Source organism: Hippoglossus stenolepis, chromosome 23 (genome assembly GCF_022539355.2).
Source record: "Hippoglossus stenolepis isolate QCI-W04-F060 chromosome 23, HSTE1.2, whole genome shotgun sequence".
Classification (NCBI taxonomy): Eukaryota; Metazoa; Chordata; class Actinopteri; order Pleuronectiformes; family Pleuronectidae; genus Hippoglossus; species Hippoglossus stenolepis.
Genome location: NC_061505.1, coordinates 942,359 through 966,270, shown reverse-complemented (window position 1 = coordinate 966,270; position 23,912 = coordinate 942,359). Strand labels below are relative to the sequence as shown.

The 23,912-nt window shown below is 45.4% G+C and overlaps 1 protein-coding gene across 9 annotated transcripts; it reads right to left on the bottom strand.

Annotated features, from left to right (window-relative positions):
• Positions 1 to 200: 200 nt before the first annotated feature.
• On the bottom strand, positions 201 to 23,866 carry clcn3 (chloride channel 3). 9 transcript variants are annotated; one of them, XM_035149027.2, is made up of 16 exons: positions 23,666 to 23,866; positions 19,541 to 19,722; positions 11,936 to 12,096; positions 10,701 to 10,800; positions 9,795 to 9,982; positions 9,519 to 9,641; positions 8,703 to 8,909; positions 8,534 to 8,614; positions 8,165 to 8,417; positions 7,741 to 8,033; positions 7,469 to 7,655; positions 6,968 to 7,366; positions 6,580 to 6,796; positions 5,443 to 5,518; positions 4,273 to 4,310; positions 2,324 to 2,458 (listed from the first exon to the last, which is right to left on the bottom strand). In XM_035149027.2, exons 2-15 carry the CDS (start codon positions 19,701 to 19,703, stop codon positions 4,296 to 4,298), a joined length of 2,463 nt encoding a protein of 820 aa, XP_035004918.1. In that variant the 5' UTR covers positions 19,704 to 19,722; positions 23,666 to 23,866; the 3' UTR covers positions 2,324 to 2,458; positions 4,273 to 4,295. The 9 variants fall into 9 exon arrangements, with proteins under 9 accessions (XP_035004911.1, XP_035004913.1, XP_035004912.1 ...); XM_035149020.2 differs by lacking the exon at positions 4,273 to 4,310 and having other exon boundaries at positions 201 to 2,458; XM_035149022.2 differs by lacking the exons at positions 4,273 to 4,310; positions 23,666 to 23,866 and adding an exon at positions 21,543 to 21,565 and having other exon boundaries at positions 201 to 2,458.
• Between the last annotated feature and the right edge of the window lie 46 nt (positions 23,867 to 23,912).

Below are 23,912 nucleotides of genomic sequence, written 5' to 3'. Positions count from 1 at the left end.
GTTTAAGAACTCAAGCAAAAAAAATGCTTTTATCAAAACTATTTTTCATAGTATTTTTATAATATCTATACTAAGAAATATAAAAGGTAATTTTTCGAGATGAGGAGAAACGTTTACATCTTTTCTGGTCAAATAAAAATCTTGAGGTTATTAAGTCAAAACACGTAAAGACAGTTTAAAGACCACACACGACAAACTAATCTTTTTTCACCTTTTAATTTAAAACAAAATTTAATCTTTACATATTTTCTTTTAAATGTACAATCAAACAATCAATGTAATCATACATAAAATTCTTGATAATAATGCACAACTCTATCGACACTAGCCATAAATTAAAGAAAGGAAAAAGCATTGAGATCAGTATGAAATACAATGTTAGGCAACACCACTGGTTCACGGAGACTCGGGATGAATCCACAGTTAGTGCCATCCCCTCTTCATCGCTTTTATTTTGAAGGGTCACAACATGCTCTGGGGACAATTAGTGGGAGCAGCAGGTGTTTGTTCAGCTTTTCAGAATAAAGACAAGTGTGAAGAGCCTGGAAACCTTTAAATGAAGTCACGAGACTGAGCGAGATCAAAGGCAGCGAGCAGGTGCAGCCACATTTGACTTTGATCTTCATGGTCCCGAAACGATTGACGGGATATGACAGGAATTTCTTTTTTAAATAATCATTGAGTAATTTTGAGCTTGAAGGTTCGTTACTATACAGAAGAGTAGTGAGGTCGGACAAAAAAAATTACTAAAGGAAAAGTATGTTTTCCATTTTGAGAGTAAACTAATCAAAGGTGATTTTTCAAGTCTGCACACGGAGAATACATTTGAAATTTACAAATAAATAAGATCTTGCATTTTGAGAATAAAGACGAACCATAGAAACAGTAGCACTTTGAATCCAGATAAAGTAATGTTTCAACTTGCGGAAGAGTTTTATGAATTATCATCAACATATAGATAATTGCTCCTTGTTGAGAATACTCATCTGTAACCCCCCCCCCGACGGCTCGAAGGTCACGAGCGAGCATGTTTCTGAGGGAGAGCTTTGATCTTTGTCTGTTGTTTGAGCATTCAAGAAATTTAGAATTAGATTTGTTGTCGGTTGGTTTAATATGTCGTCTCTTTAATTGGATGTTAGCCTTTATTAACCTAAACCTAAATTTAATGACATGGTTTTGTTAGAAAATGTATCCAATGTTCTGTATTAAATTTTAAGCACAATTTTCTAGTTTTGTTAATCAACTGTTTTCCATCTACATCGTGTCTGACGCCTGAAGTTCCACTGACTCTGACTGAAGCGGTAACAAATAGTATTTAAGTGAATGTGGTGGAAAAGGCGTAAAACACGGAGTATAACACAGCGTCTGTCTGGGCTTTTATTTTGACGAGATGATAAGACCAACATTTCCCGTTTGCTCACATCTTTAGGAAATAACGTTATATTTTCAGAGGCTAGCAAAATAAAAGACAAGAAGATGTCCCCATGTCTCCATCTTTCACCTGATCCACTAACAACGGTGCACGTGTCCAGTTCTGTTTTGTTTTGAAGCCGTGAATGGATCACAGCAGAAGATCAAAGGTTTAAAAGTCGCAGCGAGAGTAAATAGTTTGAGATGAAAAAAGGATCTTTGATTTTTTTTCTTCCTGTAACAGATTTCAAAATGGAAGCCGGACACGTTCACTTTGAATGACGACACACGCACACTCTCTTCCCTCTGAATGGGAACATTGTAGTTGTTGAAAGACTCTTCGTCCCACGCTCGTTAAAGCCGTCTCAACTAGACCCAACGTCCTCGCGGTTACCACGGTAACCTGGCTGGAATGTAGTGGACACAAACGCACACATTCTAACACACACATTGAATTCACAGGTAAACATCTTCTGGAGGACGGGTGGGGGGGGGTGAGGACAGTTTTTGAAGCCTGGGAGGTTTTCAAGGTCGCTCATCGCGTCCTCCGATCGGCGGTTCATTCTGACCTTTGACCCCCTTGCCAGGCGACGCCCACCACTGAGACAAGACAGGGGTGAGGCACGTGACGAGTGAAGCTGTCCACTTTACAGGTGTGTGTGTGGAGAGAGAGAGAGAGAGCATGCATGTTCAATGTATCTGTGTAAGTGTGTAAAAAGTGCATTCCTCGTGTGTGTGTGTGTGTGCGCCTTCAACCCGTGACCTCCTCGTGTCCTCAGCAGCCACAACGATAAGTCTTTTCCCTCTAGTGGCCGCTCAGTAAAAGTCTCAGTCCGTCAGCGAGGTTCAGGGTTTAAAACAAAAAGATCTAATGTCAGAGACTGGAGTCGTCCAGGAGACGCACCTCCTCCTCCTCCTCCTCCTTCTTGCTGTCGTCCCCGTCCTGGAAGGAGCAGATCAGTTGAACATAATGGACTCGGGATCTTGGTTTGCCATTTGCGCCATGTGACGAAGGATATCTTTTTTTGTGACGATACCAAGCAGCCGCCTGTAGGGGGAGCAGAGGAGACGAGAAACAGGAGAGAGATCAGTGAGGAGACGTTCGTGGTTTTTGACGAGAGAAAAAACAACGTCATGTTTTTGTTGGCACAAGACGAGGACGTGATTTGAATTTGATTTCATTTCGGTTTATTGGATATAAATTAATAAAATGTCTGAAGCCGACAAAAACATGAGTCCCTGAGGAGGCAAAAGTCAGCGGGACGAGAGGAGGCAGTGGGCAAGCAGAGGGAGAGGCAAGAGGAAGCAGGTCAGAAACAAGACTGCCCCCTGCTGGTTTAATGTAGTCAGTCCAAAAGAGAGGCTGGGGAGAAGAAGGAAAACTGGATCCTACAGGGGAGAAACTCGGAGAACAGGATGTGGTGAGAAGTTAAAACCTCAGAGGAAAAGAGGGAGAAGAAGAGGAGACACGTCCCCGTCACACCGAGCTGGAGACGGATGTGTCACTCTGACAGTTGGACTCAAAGTGCGTTAAGAAATACGTCAAATGGCTGAAAAGTATTTTTTTCAAGGCAACAAAACAACAATCTTGCTTTTCTGCAACAAGTTTAATGTTGATTAAACATTTCACTCGTTTATCAGTGAGAATAAAACTTCAGGTTGTACTTTGTAAAATGTGATATTTTCAGATTGTCGTATCAAAATGAATATTTAAGTTTTGGAGTTGTCTGAAGAGCTCACCTTGTAAATTGTGATGGGCACTTGACATTTAATAGACTAACTTAGACTCAATCTAAATAAAAATATAAAATAATCACGAGGGAAAAAGGTAAAGTTTAAACACAAACTCCTATTGTGTTGACAGTGTCAGACCAGCAGGGAGCGCTGTGACAGGACAAGGTTCTTTACAGTTGGTGACTCGTGGGACGGAACTGCTTCCTCTTCATCTCCTTTAAGGTTAAAGTAACTAAACCTAAAAGAACATCCAACACTCTGCTTCTACTCCTGCTGATCCAGGATCACATCTTCTTTTAAACATCACACAGTGGCTGAGTTCATGTGGAGAGAAACAGCTGAAGGGTTAAGGAAGCTGAAGGAAGCTGTCCGTCTGTTAGAAGCAGATCTGGGTCCAAACACTTCAATGAGCTTTGTTCTAATCAGACACACGTCTTGGATTGAAACTGCACCAGGACCAGAAACAAGCAGAAACAAACATTTGAACCCAGGTCTGAGGGAGAGAAGCGGATCTGACTGAGCAGCAGGAGGCACCAAACATCTCAGGGACCCGACTCCGGTTCCCCAAGAGCTTTGAGGCCGGGTACAGATCAGAAAGTGTTAGAGGTGAAGGGGGGCTGAAGCGTTCCCTGTAAGTCAGCAGTGTCAACTCCGGTTTAAATGTCTTTTATTCCAACAACTGGAAAAAAGGAATATAATTAGTTTGTCGCTTTAGATCCTGTCATCTAAATTTAAAAACACAACTGAAGACCTCCTACATTTCCCAGAACGACTCAGCAAACATCACGAGGCTGAATTCACTGCACGTCGGCTACAAAGACTCTAAAGAGAAACATGACAGCTGCCATAAGTGAAGCGTCGCACTTTTCTTTATAAAGCAAAGATGGACGTCACCCTTTTCTTGAACTGGTAAACGACACTGCTGACTTAAAGGAAACCGGCGGGTGAAGTCACGGGATCAGTTACTTCATCAGGGTCACACCACGCCAACTGGCTAAGTCCCGACTAGCACCAACAACCACGTCGCTACCGCTACAGAATGAGGGGGAACAGGGGAATCAATGACATCACTACACATCTCCACTATATAAAAAAACAGCCGTGGTCATGAAACAGCGAGCTACTCGCCAAGTGGTTGTTAAGGCGACGGGTCACATGTCGTCAATCTGTGGAGACCCAGGGGTCGAGAGGGGGAGGGGTTTAAAAAACAAAAAGCAGACGTTAATGAAAACAGAAACTGAGGACGGGTGAATATTTTTAAAAAATGTGGTGAAAAAGGGGAAACAAACAGATGTGAAGCTGAGAAACTACTGCTGAACGTCTGATTGGTTCAAACTGAATGAAATCAGGATTCTACACATCCGAGCTTTAAAGTTACAAAAGACAGATGAAGGTACGAGACACAGAAGCGGAGCCATCGTACGATTTAACAGGGACCAGCTGCACAGATGCACTCTGGGAAACTACTGAGAGCTTTTCAGACATGACGCTTCACCAACCGTTCAGCTAAAGGTCGCACGGAGACTACGGGAACAGATCAGGCTCAACGAGGTTTCGATCCTGAGAAACGTCCGAACTACACGCTCATCCAGTTGAAAGATTGTTTATCAGATGAATTAAAGAACTCGTCTGTTATACAAGTCAACAATGATGTCATACGTTTATAACTCATTTGATTTACATGCTCACATGCTTCAGTTAAACGTTTTACACGATATTTAGGCTGCAAGTTTTCACCACGTTAAATGTAACTATTTTAAAGACCTGTTTAATATTAATTTAAAGGAAAATTAAAACTGGTGATATCAGCTTCAAGTATTAAAGATTTCAAAAGCTGTGACAAGACTTAAAAGTACTCACCGAATGTATGACTTTATATATATTAATGGTATTTTTGTCTTGTTGCATATAAGAGTAAACTATCTTTATAGTTAGTCTTTTATTAATCCTTCAACACGATATGGGCCTGAATAAGCAGTAGAAAATGGATGGATGCCTGGTTTATTCAATTAATCAAACCCTTTACTGAAAGAAATTATGTACAATAATAATAATAATACTACATTTAACACATTGTCGTGTTGAAATACGATGAATGAAGCACATGTCTGAAAGAGGCTCTGGAGGTGACAGTTCCCACGAAACACAACAAAGCTTCTCTACGCGATGAAGATGGAGGTCAGAGGGCGTCTGACCACGACTGAACCCACACCAACCCACAGCAGGAAAGAGAGGAACTGTCAAGAGGCGGAGCCTAAGAGGGAGGGGTCACATGTGGAAAGGGGTGGGGCTAGTCACCAGGGGCTCCACGTGCTGCTTGAGCTCCTCCAGATGCTCTATTATATTCTTCTTTGTGATGATGCCCAACACAATCCTGAAACACACAGCTGTTACTGGGTGAACTGACCAAGAACAGACAACAGAGAGAGAACAGACACAACAGGATGCAACTGAAAATATTAAACAGAACTTGATTTGACGTACATCATGGATATTTACATAAATAAAAATGTAAATCATATCAAATGTAATGTGAAATGCTGAATCAACGTTCATGTACGAGTCTGGTGATACTCTATATTTTTCCTTGACGTTAAAAAACCCAAAACAAACAACAACCACCGGCTGATCTTAGTCAATGTCCCTTAAATCTGATGTTTCAAATTAAAGAGATTAACATGATAAACACGGGTTCATCATTACGTTAGAAGTTATTAACGCTCTAAAGCACCAGATGTGGATCAATCCCCAACTGAAAACAGTCCCCGAGTCGTGTTCCATTAAAATTTTAAACTTGATTTAAAAAAAGCAGTTTTGGAAAATTACTGAGCCTCAAAAAATAAACCCGTATATCTGTGACCTGTTAACAAAGAGTCATTTGATTCTTCAGGACGAACAAATGAGCTCAAATTATAATGAAAATTAGCAACTAAAACTTGTAAAAAACTAAAGTAAAAGTTTTTGTTTTCATGAGATTTATTGACATTCAGGAAAATATAAAAAACCACCAGCCTCGTCCTTTTAGATTTTAAAGATGTAAAACATAAAGATGTAAATAACAACAAACAGCTCCTCTCTGCTGATAAGTGATTGGTGAACACAGTCTATCCTGTAATTCCTTCATGACACCAGCAGGAGGCTCCCAGTCACACAAATCATGAGATATTTGTCGAAGCTTCAAATCGGATGTTTTTCCCTGTGTGACTTTAGTCCCCCAGCAGGAAACCAGTTATGTAGTTAGTCTGGCAGCTCGGTCTCTTGGACTAAGGAGACGTCTGTTACAGGAGGTGCAGCGGTTAGGCCATGCAGGTTACAGGGTCAATCCGGGGGTCTGAGCCCATGCAACACCAGGCAGTGTGCACATGATGTCGGTCGACCGTAACAACAACAGAAGGATTCGCCCTCTGCTCTCCAGGCTCCTCCTCTACCACTTACCCGTTGTGAGTGACCAGGCACTGGCGCAGGCCCAGCTTTCTGAAGATGTCCACCACGATCTCCATGGGGGTGTGGTCGGTGACGGTGAAGGGGCTCATGTCCAGGATGGAGCGCAGCTTGAGGGGCCGCGGGCTGTCGGCCGGCAGGGTGGGTGCGTGCTGAGTGAAGTACACCCGGGAGTTCAGCACGATGCCCTCCTGCTTACGACGGGCGTTTTCTGATGTAAGAGATATGGAAACAAGAGAAATTCATTAGAATCAAAGGACCGAACCTTCAGAGCAACACAGTGTAGCTTTTACAGAGCAACAGCGCCCCCTGCAGCCACCCACGGCAATTAAGGGGCTTTTAAAAATAACTGTATTGAAACCATCTGGCTTTGGGTGGTTACCTATCGCGATGGTGATGTCCCTACGCAGAGCGAAGCCCACCAGCCTCTGGGACTCCTTGGACACTATCACAGGGAAACCATTATAACTGGTTTCGTTGATGATGCCTTGCAGCTCCTCCACAGTCAGGTCGTCCTGCGTCAGCACCGCTAACGGCGGGTCGCTGCGTCGTGGCCTCATCACCTCCCTGGCCAGCGTGGTGTGAGTGAATTCCTCCTTGGCGTCCAGGAAGGGGTATCCGTTCAGACGGATGTGGGCCTCGTAGATTCCCTCGCGGCCGAACGCGTCACCCACCCACTTGCTGGTCATGACGGCAGCCATGAGCGGGACGATGTACTCCAGCCCGCCCGTCAGCTCAAAGACGATGACCACCAGGGAGACGGTCATTCGAGTCACACCGCCTGCAGAGGAGAACATTCACACACTCAGATAAATATCATAAGTTCAGTTTTTGTTTGTCACCATCACTGCAACCAGCCCTTGATATTAATCTGCTGACTCACCCAGACATGCTGCAGCCCCCACCATAGCGTACAGCCCCGGAGTGATGCAGTCAGCCCCCACCTCGCACCACTCTTTGAACAGGAACCAGTCGTGGTGGTAATACGCCAGCTGCTCCACGGCAATGCCAACGATTCTCCCTGCTATCGCCCCGATGGCCATGCTGGGGATGAACAGGCCCGACGGAACCTGGGGAGAGAGAGGAACGACTTTTAGTGTTGATGAAGTCGGTAAAACCTCCGCCCTCTTTGGAAAAAGAGCACCCAGGCATCACCTTGAGTCCAAATGTGAATATGGTCATGATGATTTTAAAGATGAGCGCCAGGCAGAGCTGCCACATGGCGGCGTAGACGCCGGGCCCTGCCGGCCGGTTGGGGTTGTCAGTGAAGGCTTTGCTGCCGTTCATCTGGCTGCGGTACTGACAGAGCTGCGAGGACTCCAGGGGGCCGCAGTCGGTGAACAACTCCTTTATCAGCTCGCTGGTGTTCTGGCGCGTGTACGGGTTCGGGAAAGCAACCACAGCTGTGATGACGACCACAAGGATCACCTCCAACACCGGGTACTTTCCTGAAGAGAGAAACAACACGTGAGACTTGGGATGATGCGACTCTCACTGGGACCTCAAATCAAATACTGTTGCAAATTCAGGAAATGAACAAGATCTGGTCTGAATCCTGGACCAAGACCGAGGAACTTACCGAAGCGTGTTGACTTGCGCCGCCGGCACCAGCCGATGTTGGCTCTGATGAAGAAGGCTCCCCAGAGACCTCCGAACACGCCCAGGAGGATGAAGGGGATGAGCTCAAACAGGTACCACGGCGTGTGGTACTCTACATAGAACAGCACCAGACGGCTGTTTCCAAAGGGGTTGATGGAGCGCAGGACGAAGGCCGCCACCAGGGCGGCGAAGAAGGAGCGCCACAGCGTCTTGAGAGGGAAGTAGTAGCTCACCTGGAGGAGAGGAGAGGATCAGAGCTTCCTCTATTATACTGCCAGTTTCTCTCAGCATTATGTTGAGGTTTTAGAGCATGAACAATAAGCTAGGGAGTCTGGACATGTGAGTGTACCTCCTCTAAGCTGAAGAGAACTCCTCCTATCGGGGCTCCAAAAGCCACAGACACACCGGCCGCCGACGCCGCAGAGAGAACCTGAGAGGACAAACACACTCAGAATCAGTCACGCTAACAGAACCCTGCTGCTTGTGTTAATGTTGAAACGCCGCCTTGTCTCTCCCACCTCTCGTTTCTTGGCCTCGTTCTTGCTGTACTTGGGGAAGAGGTAGGAGAAGATGTTCCCACAGCAGCAGGCCACGTGCACCAAGGGCCCCTCTTTCCCCAGGCTGAGGCCGGACGCCACAGCCAGCACCAGAGTAATGGTCTTGATCATCAGGGTCCACTTGCCCAGGTAGCCCCGGATGATAAACCCGCTGAGGATGGTTTTAATCTGCGGAGAGGGAGGACGGTGCTACAGATTATAATCAACTCAAGCTTATTTTCTTAGAATAGGCCAAAAACTAATTTGTCTAATGTTGTAAAAAAACAAACAGCTGAAATGTGGATGATTTTTCTGTTTCTCTTCAACCAGTAACTTCCCACTCATTTGAATCAGGAGACCGTTGACTTTCTTTATCCGACAAAGCTCTGAAACAACAGACTATTATCATTACTCCTTTTTAAATCATCCATTAATTGTTTTGTCCGTAGAACAGTTAAACAGAGCTGAAGGTAACGGCTTCGTGTTGTTCGACCAAATGTTCAAAATACTATGAAAAGAAAAACTGCACTTGTGCTTGTTGAATGCTTTTTAATAAAATACTCAAAATAACACAGTAATATTGTGGAGTTAGCAGATTGAAGCACTTTAAATTCAAGAGGTTAGAACTTTAAATGAGTGAATGTGTGTTTTTATGTCTTTCTTAGCCAAAACAGAGAACTGACAGGAAACAGGTGACAACCTCAACAGGAAATGTGTTGCCTTTTCACTAATAACATAAAACAGTTCTGGTTTCATGTTCCCATCATGAAAAAGGGAAAAGCTTCAGCTCAAAATCACCTCAGGGATCCCAGAGCCGCAGGCGTACGGCGCGAACACCTTCACCAGACACACGGCCAGGAAGGCGAAGGACAGAGCCCAGTAGATGTACATGAAGTAGTTCATGATGTACGAGCCGGGGCCCTGCAGAGAGACGAGGTGAACTGATAAACACCTTGAAAGTCGCTGGCAGCAAATATCTACAGAAAGAAGTCTGCAAAGCCAAAGCCGTCACATCCAGATGTTAATCATCTTTGACCAATGTTGCCATGGCAACCGACGAGCGCCTGTGTCTACCTCGGCCTGCCCCAGTATTAGCTCAGCCCAGCTCTTCCACTGGGGGCACTTGTCCCGCTCAGCGAAGGTGGTCTCATTGGACGTCCAGCAGCACTGCTCGTGGTTGAACCACATGGCGCTCAGACACACGCCCTCCTTCAGGTCGTTCAACCAATCAGCAGCAATATCAATAAGGCCAGCCAAAGCACCTGGCAGGAGGAGGAAGAGGAGGAGGAAGAAGTGAAGTCAGAAAAACAGAGAAAGGTGTTTGTGGGAAGTTAGTTTGCCTCTAATGCTCCGAGATTAACATGAGCGTCATGTAACTGAAACAAAGCAAATATCAATAAAAGAAACTTCAGCGACTTGGAGCCTTTTCTCTTTAAACTGCATTATTCTCTTAATGTGTGCTAGCTCTAAACTCTAACACCTACAGTTCAAAATACAATATATAATAATCATTTACCTAATGTTCATGAATGCAATGTGAAAGTTACTCAATAACAAGGAAAGTCCACTTCATAGAAAACCTTTTATAACCAGATATTAAAAATCTGTGTTGTTAATTTCACATTGAAGACCAGCAGCTTCCAGGTCAGGCAGAAAAATATCAAGCTGATTATCAAATATAAATCTATAATTTCAGAAGAAGACATTTTGACTAGCTGGTCGTCACAGAGCGGCACGACAGTCCGTTTGGTTCCTTTCTCTTGGTTCTGATAAAAACATGAATAACTACTAAAATCCACGACGTTTGATGGATTAGAAACCTGAGCTCAGTGTGGTGGAGAAAACGTGCAGAGCTGAGAACAAAAAGCTGAGGAGCCGAGAGAAAGAGGCGAGCGTGAGCTGCCTGAGGCGAGCGTGAGCGGCCTGAGGCGAGCGTGAGCGGCAGCGGCAGCGGACCCAACAGCTGTGGCTGTGAATTACCTGAGGCCAGGCCGGTGAGCGTCACCACCAGCCACCCGGACCAGGCATCGTACAGGCTCTTTGTGAACTCCCATGCTGAGTCCTTTTTCCTACTGTTGATCTGAAAGGGCAAAAAGAAAAGAACCACACGACGGATTCATAATACATTATGTATAAAGGTTTATAGCTACCAACGATAATGTAGCAGCCTAAATGCAGTTGGATATCTTAAAGCTTAGTGGGTGTGGTCAACCTGTCAGTCAGATGGTGAGCAGGAAGTGGAGCCAAAGTATTTTTACTTCTTTCTTCCCTTTTTCTATTAATCTTTGTTGTGTACCAGTTCTTTTTATTTTATAGTTAAACTTCACCGGGTCGTCCTGTGGATTTAAAACATGAGTTGTTAGAGCGTCAAACTTCATTCATTGGAAACCTGCAGATAAGATATTCAGGTATCGACTCCTGTGGCATGATTTCAATTTACCGCTCCAATAAAACTGTGTTTAATCAGCCTCCTGCGTGGCCGGCAGGGCCTGGCTGTTAAAACAATGTTTGAAACTGTGAACACTATTTGAATCCTGCGTCTCAGCTCCAGCTGAGTGGCAGTAAAACGCTCCGGGGGAGCTGTGCACGATAACTGAGTCAATATTTGGATAAAGGTTTAAACGGGGAGAGAGGAATCACTGACGTCACTCATCTGTGCAACGACATTCTTACACAGAGAACGACCGGTTTTTAAGAATGAACTCACATTTTTCTGACATTGACAAAAAATAACTTGGCACCGTTTTGGAGCTTTTAGCAACTTCTCAAACTACATTTCTGCCATAAAAGACTATTCCAAACAGTGTTTGTCTCATTTAATGTCTGATGTTTAATTACTTTACCCTGGATTTTCTGTTTCTATTTTTTTTCAGATGTGCTGGGCTATTTTTACCAACTGCTAAGCCACCGGGGCTACAACTGCTGACCCAGTTATTTTTTGGTGTGTGATCTAAATAACTAACAGTCACTTCCTGTGCAGCAAAGGTTGTTGTTTTCTATCTAAAAGCTTGAGGAAGTAGAGACAGACAAGTGTCAATCTGAACATCGCGTTACAAAACACATGTGTTAAGATGTGAAACAGTGAAAAGTAGAACTCATGTTCATTTGTCTCTAAGTGCAACAATGACATCTCCCACAATGCAGCTCTATCATCAGGGCTAGAAGGACAAGAAACAGGTGATGAGCTCCTCTGGACGACGTTGAGGGCTCCTCACCTTCCGGTGTCTCTCACGGTCCTTGCACTTCTCTCGCACCCAGTCGATGGTGTGGAAGTCATCGTAGGTCCCCACACCGGGGATGGGCTCCTCGAGGAAGTCCAGCAGGTGAGTGGAGCTGCTGGCGGGTCCGCCCCCGTTAGACATGGCGTAGTTAGACCCTGAGAAGCAGAAACAGACAGAGAAACATTTAGTTAAACAAAGTACAATATAATAAAACACACGTACTGCTTGCTCCACACATTCACCAATGAGATACGACCACACCGTCTGAAACACAGCTACACGCAGAGAACACCCAGCCCAGCCCGAAGTCTGAACTAATCTGGAACATCAACCAATAAAACACTAAGTTAACAAAGCCTTAAGTCAACCTGGAGTGAAGCACTGGTATGAAGTGAAGGAAGCACCTTGACGGGGCAGAGTCACAGATCACATGTGTGGGTGGACGTGTGCACACAGAGATGATCTTACAATTTGCATTTTGAAAATCTACACCTTCAAAAACTCATCCAGCAGCTTTGACCAAATTCTCTTTCTGTGCAAACTTGACGTCTAAAAACTCAAGTAAATGTTTTAATTATGTTTGAAACGTTTAACAGATAGATGCCTTGTTGTGGACTTTTCCTGGAGTCCTAACTTGGACGTCTGACATTCTCATTAGCGCTGCTCTGATTATATCTGCGAGCCAATGTGATTACCTTCAGAGCCAATAACCACGTACAGTTCGTCCAGCAACGAGTTCAACGTGACTGCAAATATCAACAATTTAATACAATAATACAAGGAGAACATTGTCCATGGCTGCAACTGCCGTGTGTGTGTAGCCCTTTAACAGCATCTGACATGTTATGTACACAATCTTTCAAACATGGTTAGGAACTCTTAATTCAATACATTTAAAATCCTCAGTTTCCCTGTGGAAACACAGGATGTTACTGAGGGTAAAAAGCCAAGAGTTTCCTGGATCTCAAACTTTAAGACCTAACTCAACTAATAAATTCAACTGTAGATTAAGAGAACAAGTTGCATTCTAAAGCCCAAAACCTGGTTATTTGTCCCCCGGTGTTCGGCCAATTGTGATCAATAACAACATGAAACAAAACCTCAGCATCATTTTTACTTGACGTCTCTCACGCTGCTGAAGATACAAAGTGTGGGTGAGATTAATGCAAACTGAATGACACGAGTCTTTTCCTTTCAGTTCACCTCCTGAGCAGAACTACGACAGGATCAAACAATGCCTCATTCATGGTTCAGCACTAAACAAGCAAATCCCAGAAAGGGTTTTAACTCCGGCCATAGGCAGATAAACTGGGATCCACACAGTTGCGTCCTTTCCCAAGTAATAACCACGTTATCACGATGTAGTAAATGCACTGCACAACTCAAAGCAACAGTGTAAACAAGAAGCTGCTTTGAATCAAATCATGTACGTCTCAATTTTCTTCATAACTAACAGCTACACAGAGGAGAAGACCTCCCACAGTACGATGTTTGAAGGGATGTGGGAGAGAAGTTGAAACCCTCTCCTGGGGATTTCTTTAAGAGGCAGGAACCAAATGGCCAAGTGCCGCTTTCACCCTTCCCCTCCCGTCCAGTTTGGAAAAGGGAAACAGTGTCAGCTACTCTTGTTGTTGTTGTGGAGTCAGGAGCAGTGTGAGGTTTGGCAGAGCCTCCGGATACTGTCCTCCTCCCTTTGGAAGTCAGGGTGCCGGCTGCAGTCTGGACTGTGTGTGCTTGGAGCGGAGGTCGGATGGTGATGACTCAGTTGTTGGCTCAATGACAGTAGCAGTTTCATATTGAGGTCTTGGCTGTCAAATGTCAAAAAATACAACTAACAAACTAAACTCGTTTTTCTCGTGCGTAGTGACACTTCAGGCCGAGTCCAATAGTTGGATCCTTCTTGGACCAACCCATCGAAGTTCATTGCACATCTGTTACAGGACTAAGGAGCTGGCTACACGGTTTACTGAGGCTCAGAGCAGTCACAGCAGTGGTGAAGCAGGTTCAAAACATGATATAACTGTTCTTAAGAAGACTGGACAACCCAGTGTTAGGTCATGATGTCCTCTGCCAAGACAAAGAAATAACTACAGAGACTGACATGGACTAAAGATCCTGCCTGTAGGCCTTTCGAAACACCACTTGTATGAGGAAGTGACAAAAGTAACGTCCAATATTGAACTTTTACAGCTTTGCATCCTGGTCCCAATAGAAAAGTGACAGAAATGTGTATTTATCAGTGGCATTAATGTCCCTCGTGGACGATTCATGGTTTGACTCATGAAACAAGTGGAGCACTTTAATCTTACAACAACGAAATATGCTTCAGAAATGCAAACGACAAACATGGTGGAAAGATGCAGGTGAAACGTTCATCACCAAGACAACGGATCAGAACGCTGCTGCTCCACACTGCTGTGAAGTTACAGCTCAACAGAAGGTACAAATAGGCTGATGAAACCAGATAAGATGCTGCACTACTGGCAACCATCAACAGAGGCAGGAGCGCAGAGCCGAGTGGTGGTGACGCCACGGAAAACAGAAACCGAAGGGGAGTGCAGACACGTTGCCAGCATCACACTCGAATGGTTCAGCAGGCACACGGACAAAAGACGCACAAACACAAACGAGGCTTCGGTTTCTTCCTCCTGAGTCTGAGTACAGTGACGCTCAGGTCTGCTCCGTCAGCCTCTAGGGCGAGAAGCCACGTCAGTGTGCACAGGCTCATGGTGACTATCAATAATATCACTTCTCTACACAGGCTGCATTAGCTTTGGCCGTCCTGTGAAACCAGTGAGGAGGGAAATCACCATCTTCTGAAATCCCAACAACCGCCTCTCATCCCAGTGTAACAGGCCTTCTCTACTACTGCTGTGTAAATCAGATCAAGGAGGTTTAGAGGCAGCAGCAGGGACGCTGCAGGTCAACGGGGTTAGTCTGCTCTCATGTGACCAGCACCACGTCAGACCACTTTCCCCTGCATGTGAACACATGTGCTGGTTCTGATCGTTCAGACAAGGCAACAGGGTTTAAGGTTAATGACCTTGAAGTGAAATCTGAATAGTACAAACACTATATTTTTCTTTTAACAGCTAACAAAGCAGGACTGTGGCTTAAGGCTCATTTATTCTGCCTTTGTGAACGAAAAGAGATTCGTCAGTTACCCACATACGTCCATGTGGCCTTTGTGTTGGCATGGTTTCTAAGGAGTACATCCACTAGAGTCATGAATTTCTGAAAACAAACATGGCGGCCGTGATGGTCCAATTCACCAACTCGTACAGTGGCTCTCCCTCATGTCCCACGGTCGGAACTATTGGCTACGCTGCCCTGTAACTGGTCAGATAAAAAGAAGTGGCTAAAGTTACTGAATAGCTAGAGAGAGATGGACCAGTGAGAAAATGTGACGGAGTCCAGAAGAAACGGACGACCACACATTGTAATGAAGACAAGGAATCGTCTGTGGGCTGAAGCTGCTGAACAAAGTAGATGTGGGCAGCGCCGGCTGTGTCCCTAGCTCACTAGGGGCCTTTTGTCTCTGCTCACTCACCGTAGAAAATCTAACTACGCAGGACTGAGGGGAACGCTCCCTGAAGGCCACGCAGAGAAGACAAACAAGGATGCAGTGAGACAGAGCAAACTGCAGACCCTGATCCGTGTGACAGGAAGTCACCCGGCCAGCAGGTTTCTTTGAGAACAGCGTTGATCAATGAGGATCCACATGTGGCCTCTGCTTCTATGGGGGACATTAAAATGGACGCCCAGGACTGTCTCTTTAGACGCTGCAGCTTTAAGGGCCCAACACAAGCCTTCACACTTCATCAGCCCTTTTCTTTATCTCCATCTGATGTGCACGCACACTGCTGGTTGATCATCGACAGAGAGGCCATGGTGAAATCAGCTGCATGCCAACTGCTTTCCTGGCAGTGCTGTCATTAGTAATGGCAGCTTCTAATCCAGACCGGCTCTCCGGCTTCAAGCCCAAAGCAGAGGAGGCGGTGTTTGCCTGACGTGCACCATGCCTGACTGCCGAACAGCCACATGCACACTCTGTACAACAGGGCGTCACACGGCCTCCGTCAGCAGGGAGATGTGGCGTACCTTTTCTCGGGATCTCCTGCAGGGGGATGGTGTCCCCTCCCCCGTCGTAGGGCAAGTAGGGGTCGGCCGCTGCGTCCTGCTCCTCCATGTTGAGAGCTCGGGTGAGGCTAAGCTAAGCTTCCCTACGCACTGCTCGCTGTGTGTGTGTGTGTGTGGGTCGCTGCTGCCATGTTTACCAGAGGAAGACAAGTGGGGCTGTGAGAGAGAGGGGGTGTGAACAGAAGAATGTGAGTGCACAGTCCTCTCTCTCTCTCTCTCTCTCCCTCCCCCCCTCCCTCCCTTTTCTTTCTCCTTCCACTGCAGCAGCTGACAGCTCGAGCTGATGATGTCATCACACAGGTCAGTCCTGCCTGCTCGGTTGCTAGGGGAGATCTGAGCCCTGCCTGTATGGGAGAGACCATGTGCCGGGTCACAGGGGTGTACGCATGTATGCGTCTGCGTGCTTAGACTTCTACCTTCACCTGAAGAATCGGTGGTTTGAAAGGGGAGTGAAGGACAGAGGCCTTTCCTCCACAGAGGTGCAGGCCCAGGACATTTAACTGGCTACAACCAAATCTGTCTTGGTAGTGACGCTCAGAGGTAAAACACGTGGGTACCTCCGTCCGTCCGAACTGAAGAAGCATCTCGGATGAGTTACCCCCAGTTAGCTGACTCGCTAGCACCTCCTTAACGTCCGCTAACAGCCAACTCTTAGGGGACTGATCCGTTAAATACTGATATACTACTAAAAATAACATATTCCTGCAAACACACATCAACTTTGGCATAATCACTTTCACAGCAACAAAGTGCATTATGCAACAACATTACTGATTGATGTTGTTTTTAAATTGAATGAAATACCTCATCATGATTGCCCCGGCTATTCACTCATTGAAAACCAATCAGATAATTGGCTGACTTCTACTTTAAAAACTTTGTCTCAAGACTATTTATAGATATTTTATAAAAGCTTCAGCCCTGAACTATGAAGGATACATCTGTCCACGGTGGTAGATTACTCATCTCTAAGAAAGCTTTGTAAATACACATAGAAGAAATAAAGTGGGTGACAATATGATGTTAATATTCTCAATAAATCGAACTGCAATGATACAGAATGAGCAAAAAGCATCAGAAACAACCATTACTCAATAGCCCTCATGTAAAGAGGATGTGAAACAGCAACATGTCTTCTGGACGTCTTGTGTAGAGGAATGACCGTCACACTGATCCAGGTTCAGTCCACAGGAGTCACACAGTCGCTGTTTTGTAAACTTGGTATAATTATTATTATATGAAACAATGAATTCACGTGCTCCCACATCACTTGCAGTTCCCAGGCTAAAACAACGGGGCCTTGACATTTCACACACTGCACTTCAGTTCTTACTCCAGTATCAAACACAGACCCCCATGACCTCTTACCTTTCAGCAGGGCTCCTGTTGCTAGGCAATAGCACAGCTGATGTCAGCCATAGTTTGTTAGCACCGTCCTGTCAGCACATTAACACAGAAAAAACAAAATACGAGTTCGAGCCGGAAAGCCTAAAGTTAGTAATCCAGCAAGTTAAAGGAAACCAGAGTAAATCCACTTCAGCTCCAAAGTTCCCTAAGCAACTTCTCCATTTCTTTCTTTTACTTCATCTGAGCCGACAGAAGGTTCCAGCCCCCTGCTCACACTCGGCTGGGAGGAGGCCCTTTACAAGCTTTCTGAGCCCACCCCTCACCATTATGTAAAAATAGCCCGGGGAGGCAGAGAAAGGCAGCACGCCTCCTTCGAGGGAGGACCTTCATTCACAGATTTCCTCAAACAGCAGCTCACAGCAGCGGCCAAACTGGTTTGTGGGAATGTCAGATCGAGACTGGCGAGACTGAAGGGTGAAGCCCGGAAAAACTAGATTACAATACTTTAAAAAGAAGACCGGACAGGTTGGAAGCCTTTGTTGTGACCGCGTTAATACAAAAGTGAAATATTCCACGTTATGGAAGTTGTGTATTGTGTACGTTTCTACGGTTTGGGTCCAGCTTCACAGTAAAAGACTAAGAAGAGAATCACCAGGCAAGAGACTGCAGACACTGAAATGTTTTTCACAGCATTGTAAACCCCCCCCCCCGAGTTTTCAGTTTGATCAGCTGTGAGTCCAAGCTACAGACTTTGGGAAACGAGGGTGGAAACAACATGTTGCTCAAACACGGAGGAGCAGACCGGATGTTAGCGACACCAAACACCAGTGTGGCTGAGCTGGTGAATGAGTGAGTGACAGGTGACTGCACTGGAACCACAGGTGTAGCAATGGTTATGTAACATGGCAGACGCACAGGGAGGAGCATGGTAGAGATAAGGAATCCATGTAACTACAGCACTAAACATACAGGTACAAACCATTCTTACAAGTACACCACACCTCAGCTACAGTATGTTTAGCTCCAGCTGGTGATGCATTTGTGAAGATAGATAAAACAAAGCCGCGTGTGTCTATTGTTACTCCCACCGGTCTTTACTTGCTACCTGACAAGACAAAGAGAAGGAGGTGCAACGTGCAGAAGGCCGAGCGCATGTGAAAAGCTAGTGAAGCCACAACGTGCACAGCAGGAAGCATTAAAGAGCGGGTCAGGTCGAGATGTCATCGGAGAAACAGGAGGAAACAAAGCACATGGGAGCAGGCGAAGCTCAAAGATGACCGAGCAAGTGATGGGAGGGTAAAATAAAACTGTCCTTCAAGAGCCTGACATGTGGTCATAAATCTAATAAAAGCTGTTTTCATGTCACATAATTAATACTTCAATTTATTAAATTAACTCAATAAACACATGTGATGTCTAATATTTTCAACCACCCAGATTGTGGAAATCTTTTTGTCATGTATTACTGAATTACCAGATAGATTCCATGACGTTTGGTGGAAGGATGAATCAGGGGAGACAGAGTTTCAGACTCGGGCGCATGCAGGAATATTTGAATCACCTTTAACATTGCGTTTCCAAATTCTCTGGAATAATTCACAGATATTGATGAAAGAAATTAGGGACATTTAGAGAACCAAAACCTAAGAGTGTGTGCAATTTAGTGCAGCTTGATTCAGGTGGACTACTGGGCCTTATTAGTTTTATTAGTTTGTAACCACGTGTGAGGCTCAGCAGGTCCAACAGGGAGCAGGACGACCATCGTGAACGGGTGCTGGGTGTCAGGAGGGCGTGACAAGACGTCAGCTACAGCAGCCGACGGGTGCGGAGGGAAGAAGAAGCGGCGGATGGCAGAGGGACCGAGTCACACCACAGATACGCTTGATGAATCTCGTCATCAGCAAGGAAGGTGATTCACAACCCGAGTTAAAAACATTCTCAGCTTTGTCTGGCCAACCAAGAACAAGAGAGGATTTAATTGTGTAGAGGCAGCAAGAGAAAGACCAGGGCATGATGGGAATCTTGGTGCGACTTCAAGGAAAGATCACATATGACTGGAGGGTGGGGGCTGGGGTTCGTCGGCTTCTAGGTGAGGTGTCCTGTACTCCCTACCTGGGGAGGCAGCGTCTCCATCCAGCAGGTTGTCGTCTTCGGTGGTGTGGAAGTCCATGATGACGCCGGCTCCATCCAGCAGCTCCTCGTCGCTGCTGGCGCTGGCGATGCTGTTGTAGCTGTTCCTGCAGTAGCCTCTGTGGTACAGCTGCTCCGACTCCATTTAGCAACAAGCCCGTGCCCTGGATGATAAGGAGGGAGGAGGGGAGTGGTGGAGACAGACACACCGTGTTGTGAGGAAGGTTTTAGTCTACAGAGTGAAACAGATTAGTAGGGTTAGCTGTTAACATGCAGAGAGTCTCTAAGGGTAAACAGCAAAGACAGACGGACACAGTGCAGCTGTGATGGACGAGATTCAAGTTGTACAAACTCAAAGTCCAGTAACGGACACAACACAACCACCTACACCCACTGGACAGTACCAGCTGTCAATCATGCAGTATCCAGGCCCAAAACATACGGTGCTTCATCATTTACTAAATGAACGTCGTGCTGTATTGGGGAAGATTGAGACCATAAATGTGTTCTGACGTAATAAATGAAGGGAGATGTACGATAACTTCGTGTTCTTTAGATTTAGACACGTTAACTGTCACAGAGTGAAACTACATGTCCAAGCTGCAGTCAACCTTAAGTTAGGTTTGATACAGGACGTCCATTAGCCTGAGATTAATGAGGAGGCGTAAGTGAATTCATGAGCCACAACCCTCAGGGTGCGCCGGTGACAAATAATGATTGAGAATAAAAACGATTGGATATTTGACCATAAACACAAGAAGCAAATCATATTTAATCTCTGATTATACTTCACACGATCAATAAATCCAGTGTGAACATGTTTCACTCTCCTCAGGGAAACTCCATTCTCTCTCCATTTGGACAATATTTGGAATTTTAATTTAAATAGAAATTCTAAATCTAGATATTTGGTAGAAATGATATAATGAACAAAATCCATTTGGAAAAACCTTCAGAGGGAATAAACTGGATGAGAATAACACCTGCTCTCCTACCTCACCCCCTTGTGGCAAAGCTGGAAACTACACCAGAATCTGGAGCTCAGACGAGACTCAGACAAAATGACCCTGACGGCACCGAGCACCCAGACAGAGGGAGGAATCCTGTAGGATGACAGATAACCTGGAGAATATCAGTAACAAAGACGTGTAACGATCTTAATCCTTTACGCTCTGACTCCATCCTTTACGCTCTGACTCCATGTCCCTCTCCGCTCCCTCTACGTCCACCGGAGAGGACTCGATTCCACACTTGATCTTTTTCCCCTGTGCAGCGATTTGGGCTTTTAAACAGGAAAGGAAGAACACAGACAGTGAGAAGTGTTGCAGCTAAGCTGAGAGAATGAAGAGCAGTTTTTGAAGTGAAGTATTCGTGGAGGTGCAGATTTGTGCAGTGCTGAAAAAGAAAAAGCATCAACTGCATAAATATCGGATTTTACCCAGTGCATCCACATCGACTCCCACAGAGGAAACTGCTCCCAGTTCCCAGTTCCCAGTTCCCAGTTCTCGGTTCGGCACCAAGCCTTGTACGTCAGATGTTGTGTTGCAGTGAGAGTCGGTCACTTCTACCAGTTCAGACACATTGTGATGACAGTAACACTACAGACTGACCAAACACAAAAAGCCTGCGAGCGCAGACAGAAACTGAAGCAGAGTAATCCCCCCCCCCCCCGGCACAAAGTGCATAATGTGAAGCAAAGAGAAACAATCACACGATTCACCACGAGACGGGACCTCCCTTTGAGCCTCATCGAATCAGCAGGCAGGAAATTCAATTCAGCTTTAACATGTGATGTAACCGGTCCATGCCCGTCGATCTCGATGTGACCACGACCTCGCTTCACACCCGATACAATTTAAACCATTTGATTCATCATAGAACCATTTTCTGGATCATTTGGGGATTTAAAGAAATCAGCAGAGCACTGATTCACTGTGGGGGAGCTTCTAACACGGGACACAAACATGAAGAAACAAAAACAAACCTCTCTGGTGAAAAGCTGCCGACACACACGATGAAGACACGGAGACGTGAAGAGAGTTTGTTAATTACTGACGACTTTCTACCCGGCGACAGGGTTTTCATTTTGCCGTTTGAGGACGTGGACAAGCTGAGGCGGGGCAGGAGTGTGTGCTGCGATAACAGCAACACAATGTTGCAGGGGTCTGCTGATGTTACACAACTAGTTGTGTGGCAAGGAGCCTTATCTTCCTCAGGCTGGTCACTTTGGAGGTGTTGCCCAGGCGACCGTTGCTGGGATGTGATTCAGCGTTTTACTCCCTTTAACCGTCAGGCTCACACCTTCTGGGGCCAAAGAGTTGAGACGCATCCTCCAAGAAGCTCAACACACGGACCACTGTGTCACAAAACATCCATCGCACAACAGGAACCACTTCACTCATCAATTAACAACACACACTGTAACACCGAGTCCCTAACAAACTGCTGAGGCCGTGTCCTCTTGTAGTAACAACTATGTGAAGTTTAAGGAGAGAAACACTTATTTATCATATTTTCCACTTAACTAATTAATCACTTTGCTTTTCATTAAATCACTGTATTGCATGTGTTTTAGTTGACCAGTTAAAAAGTAGAATCATAAGACAAATTATGTATTGTTCCATTTCAAATCTGGTTATCAATCAATTCTTTAGTACTTTTGAGAAATCCGTTCAAAAATGAAGCAATTATCAAAGTTTGAACTGAGAGGCCGATGCGATGTGACCTTCTACGTCCAGATGAAGGACACGAGACGGGGTCATGTGACCTGAGCGGAGGGACACGAACACGTAAATGAGATGGAAGCAAATAGTCCAGCGTAACACAATCAGGGCCCAGACTACACCAGTGATGAGATAATTGAATAAGGAGGCCGCGGTGCCTTTGGTTTGACCCGTCTCTAACCGGCGAGTTGAGAACTGACCTCTGATCCTGCTGGAAAAGGACGAAAAGCTCATCTTACTTCATAAAAGTACAAACTCAAACCTGAACAGGGAGAAAGGAGTAGAGACCAAGTAACTGGAGTTCATGTTTTACTAAAGTAAGTGATGAGCACAGCTTGTTTTGGGTCTGTTACTGAGAATCAGATAAATACTTAAGTGGATAAACGGTTTCACATGATCGCAGTCACAACCACTTCAAGAGAACTGGATTTTATTTATTTCAATTTGTGTTATTTCCCCCGAGTGTCCCTCAACGTACCGGACATGTGGTCTGAACCCATGAAAGTCCTTCATCAAGTATCTGCTCACCTTCGCTTTGCTAACAGGACAATTTGCTGCTTCTCTGTATTTCCTCATCACCAGATACTGTAAACGTACAAACTTCCACTGTTGTTTCCACCAAATAAACTGTGATGGGCACTCATCCCAGAGTCCTGACATGTTATACACCAAAGTACAAAGGGAAGATTCCTCTGAAAAGACTTTAAAGCTGTTTGAATATGGAAACATGACCAATGTGTGTAGATCATATATGAAGCTCTATAAAACACATGTTTCTACACAAAGACTACACAATCTGAACTGACCACAACAACAACAACTTCAGTCTCCTCTAGTGTCAGTGGAGCTCCACTCTGCACCGGGTTCATTATTCATATTAGTAAATCTACTCATCTCAAGTCTTTTCCATTTGCAGCCTTCAGCTTCATCCTGATATTCTGTAAAACGATGTTAGTGTTTGATGTGGTCGGTGCTATACATTTTTTAATTTATAATATTGTATTTGTTTATTTTAGTTGTAGTGGAACATCATAAACAATGTATTTTCTATTTCTGATCAGTATATAACAGTATGTGAACCCAGATGTGCACATGCTAACTCTCTGCTCCACAGCTGCTTCTTCTCGGGATTCAGACCCGAGCAGTGGGACAGCTGCAGGCCTGGGTCCACCGACCCGGGCTAACCCGGGCTAACCCGGGCTAACACGGGCTAACTCAACACACAGGGCTACACGCTAGTTAGCACGCAGGCTAGCACCGCTCCACGGTGGAGGAGGAGGACAGTTTGACAGCGATGGACAGATGGACAGACAGACAGATGGGTGATGGAGACGCAGCATCCATCCTCCGACAGGCTAACGAGGTGAGAGCAGCAGCCACGAACCTTCCTGACGCATCGGCTCCAGCCCGGAAACGAGGATTCATCCTTCCACCGCTGAGACGAACTGAGGACTCAGTGTCCTACAACACGAGAGGACAGGACGCCCTCATCCTCCTCATCATCATCACCATCCTCATCGCGGTGTTTTCTGTTTTCAGACCCATTCCTGAGGCAGTGACGAGCACTTCCTGTTTCCCTCCTCCTCTTCCTCCTCCTCCTCCTCTTCCTCCTCCGATAGCAGATCAAACAT

Excerpts from the sequence above, each read along its gene's own strand:
- clcn3 (XM_035149020.2), bottom strand. The coding sequence starts at position 19,703 with ATGGAGTCGGAGCAGCTGTACCACAGAGGCTACTGCAGGAACAGCTAC. Across the intron at positions 9,642-9,794 it reads TAATACTGGGGCAGGCCGAG|GGCCCCGGCTCGTACATCAT; the intron begins GTAGACACAGGC and ends GTCTCTCTGCAG. Across the intron at positions 2,459-5,442 it reads AGCAGCACGTGGAGCCCCTG|GCGGCTGCTTGGTATCGTCA; the intron begins GTGACTAGCCCC and ends CTCCCCCTACAG.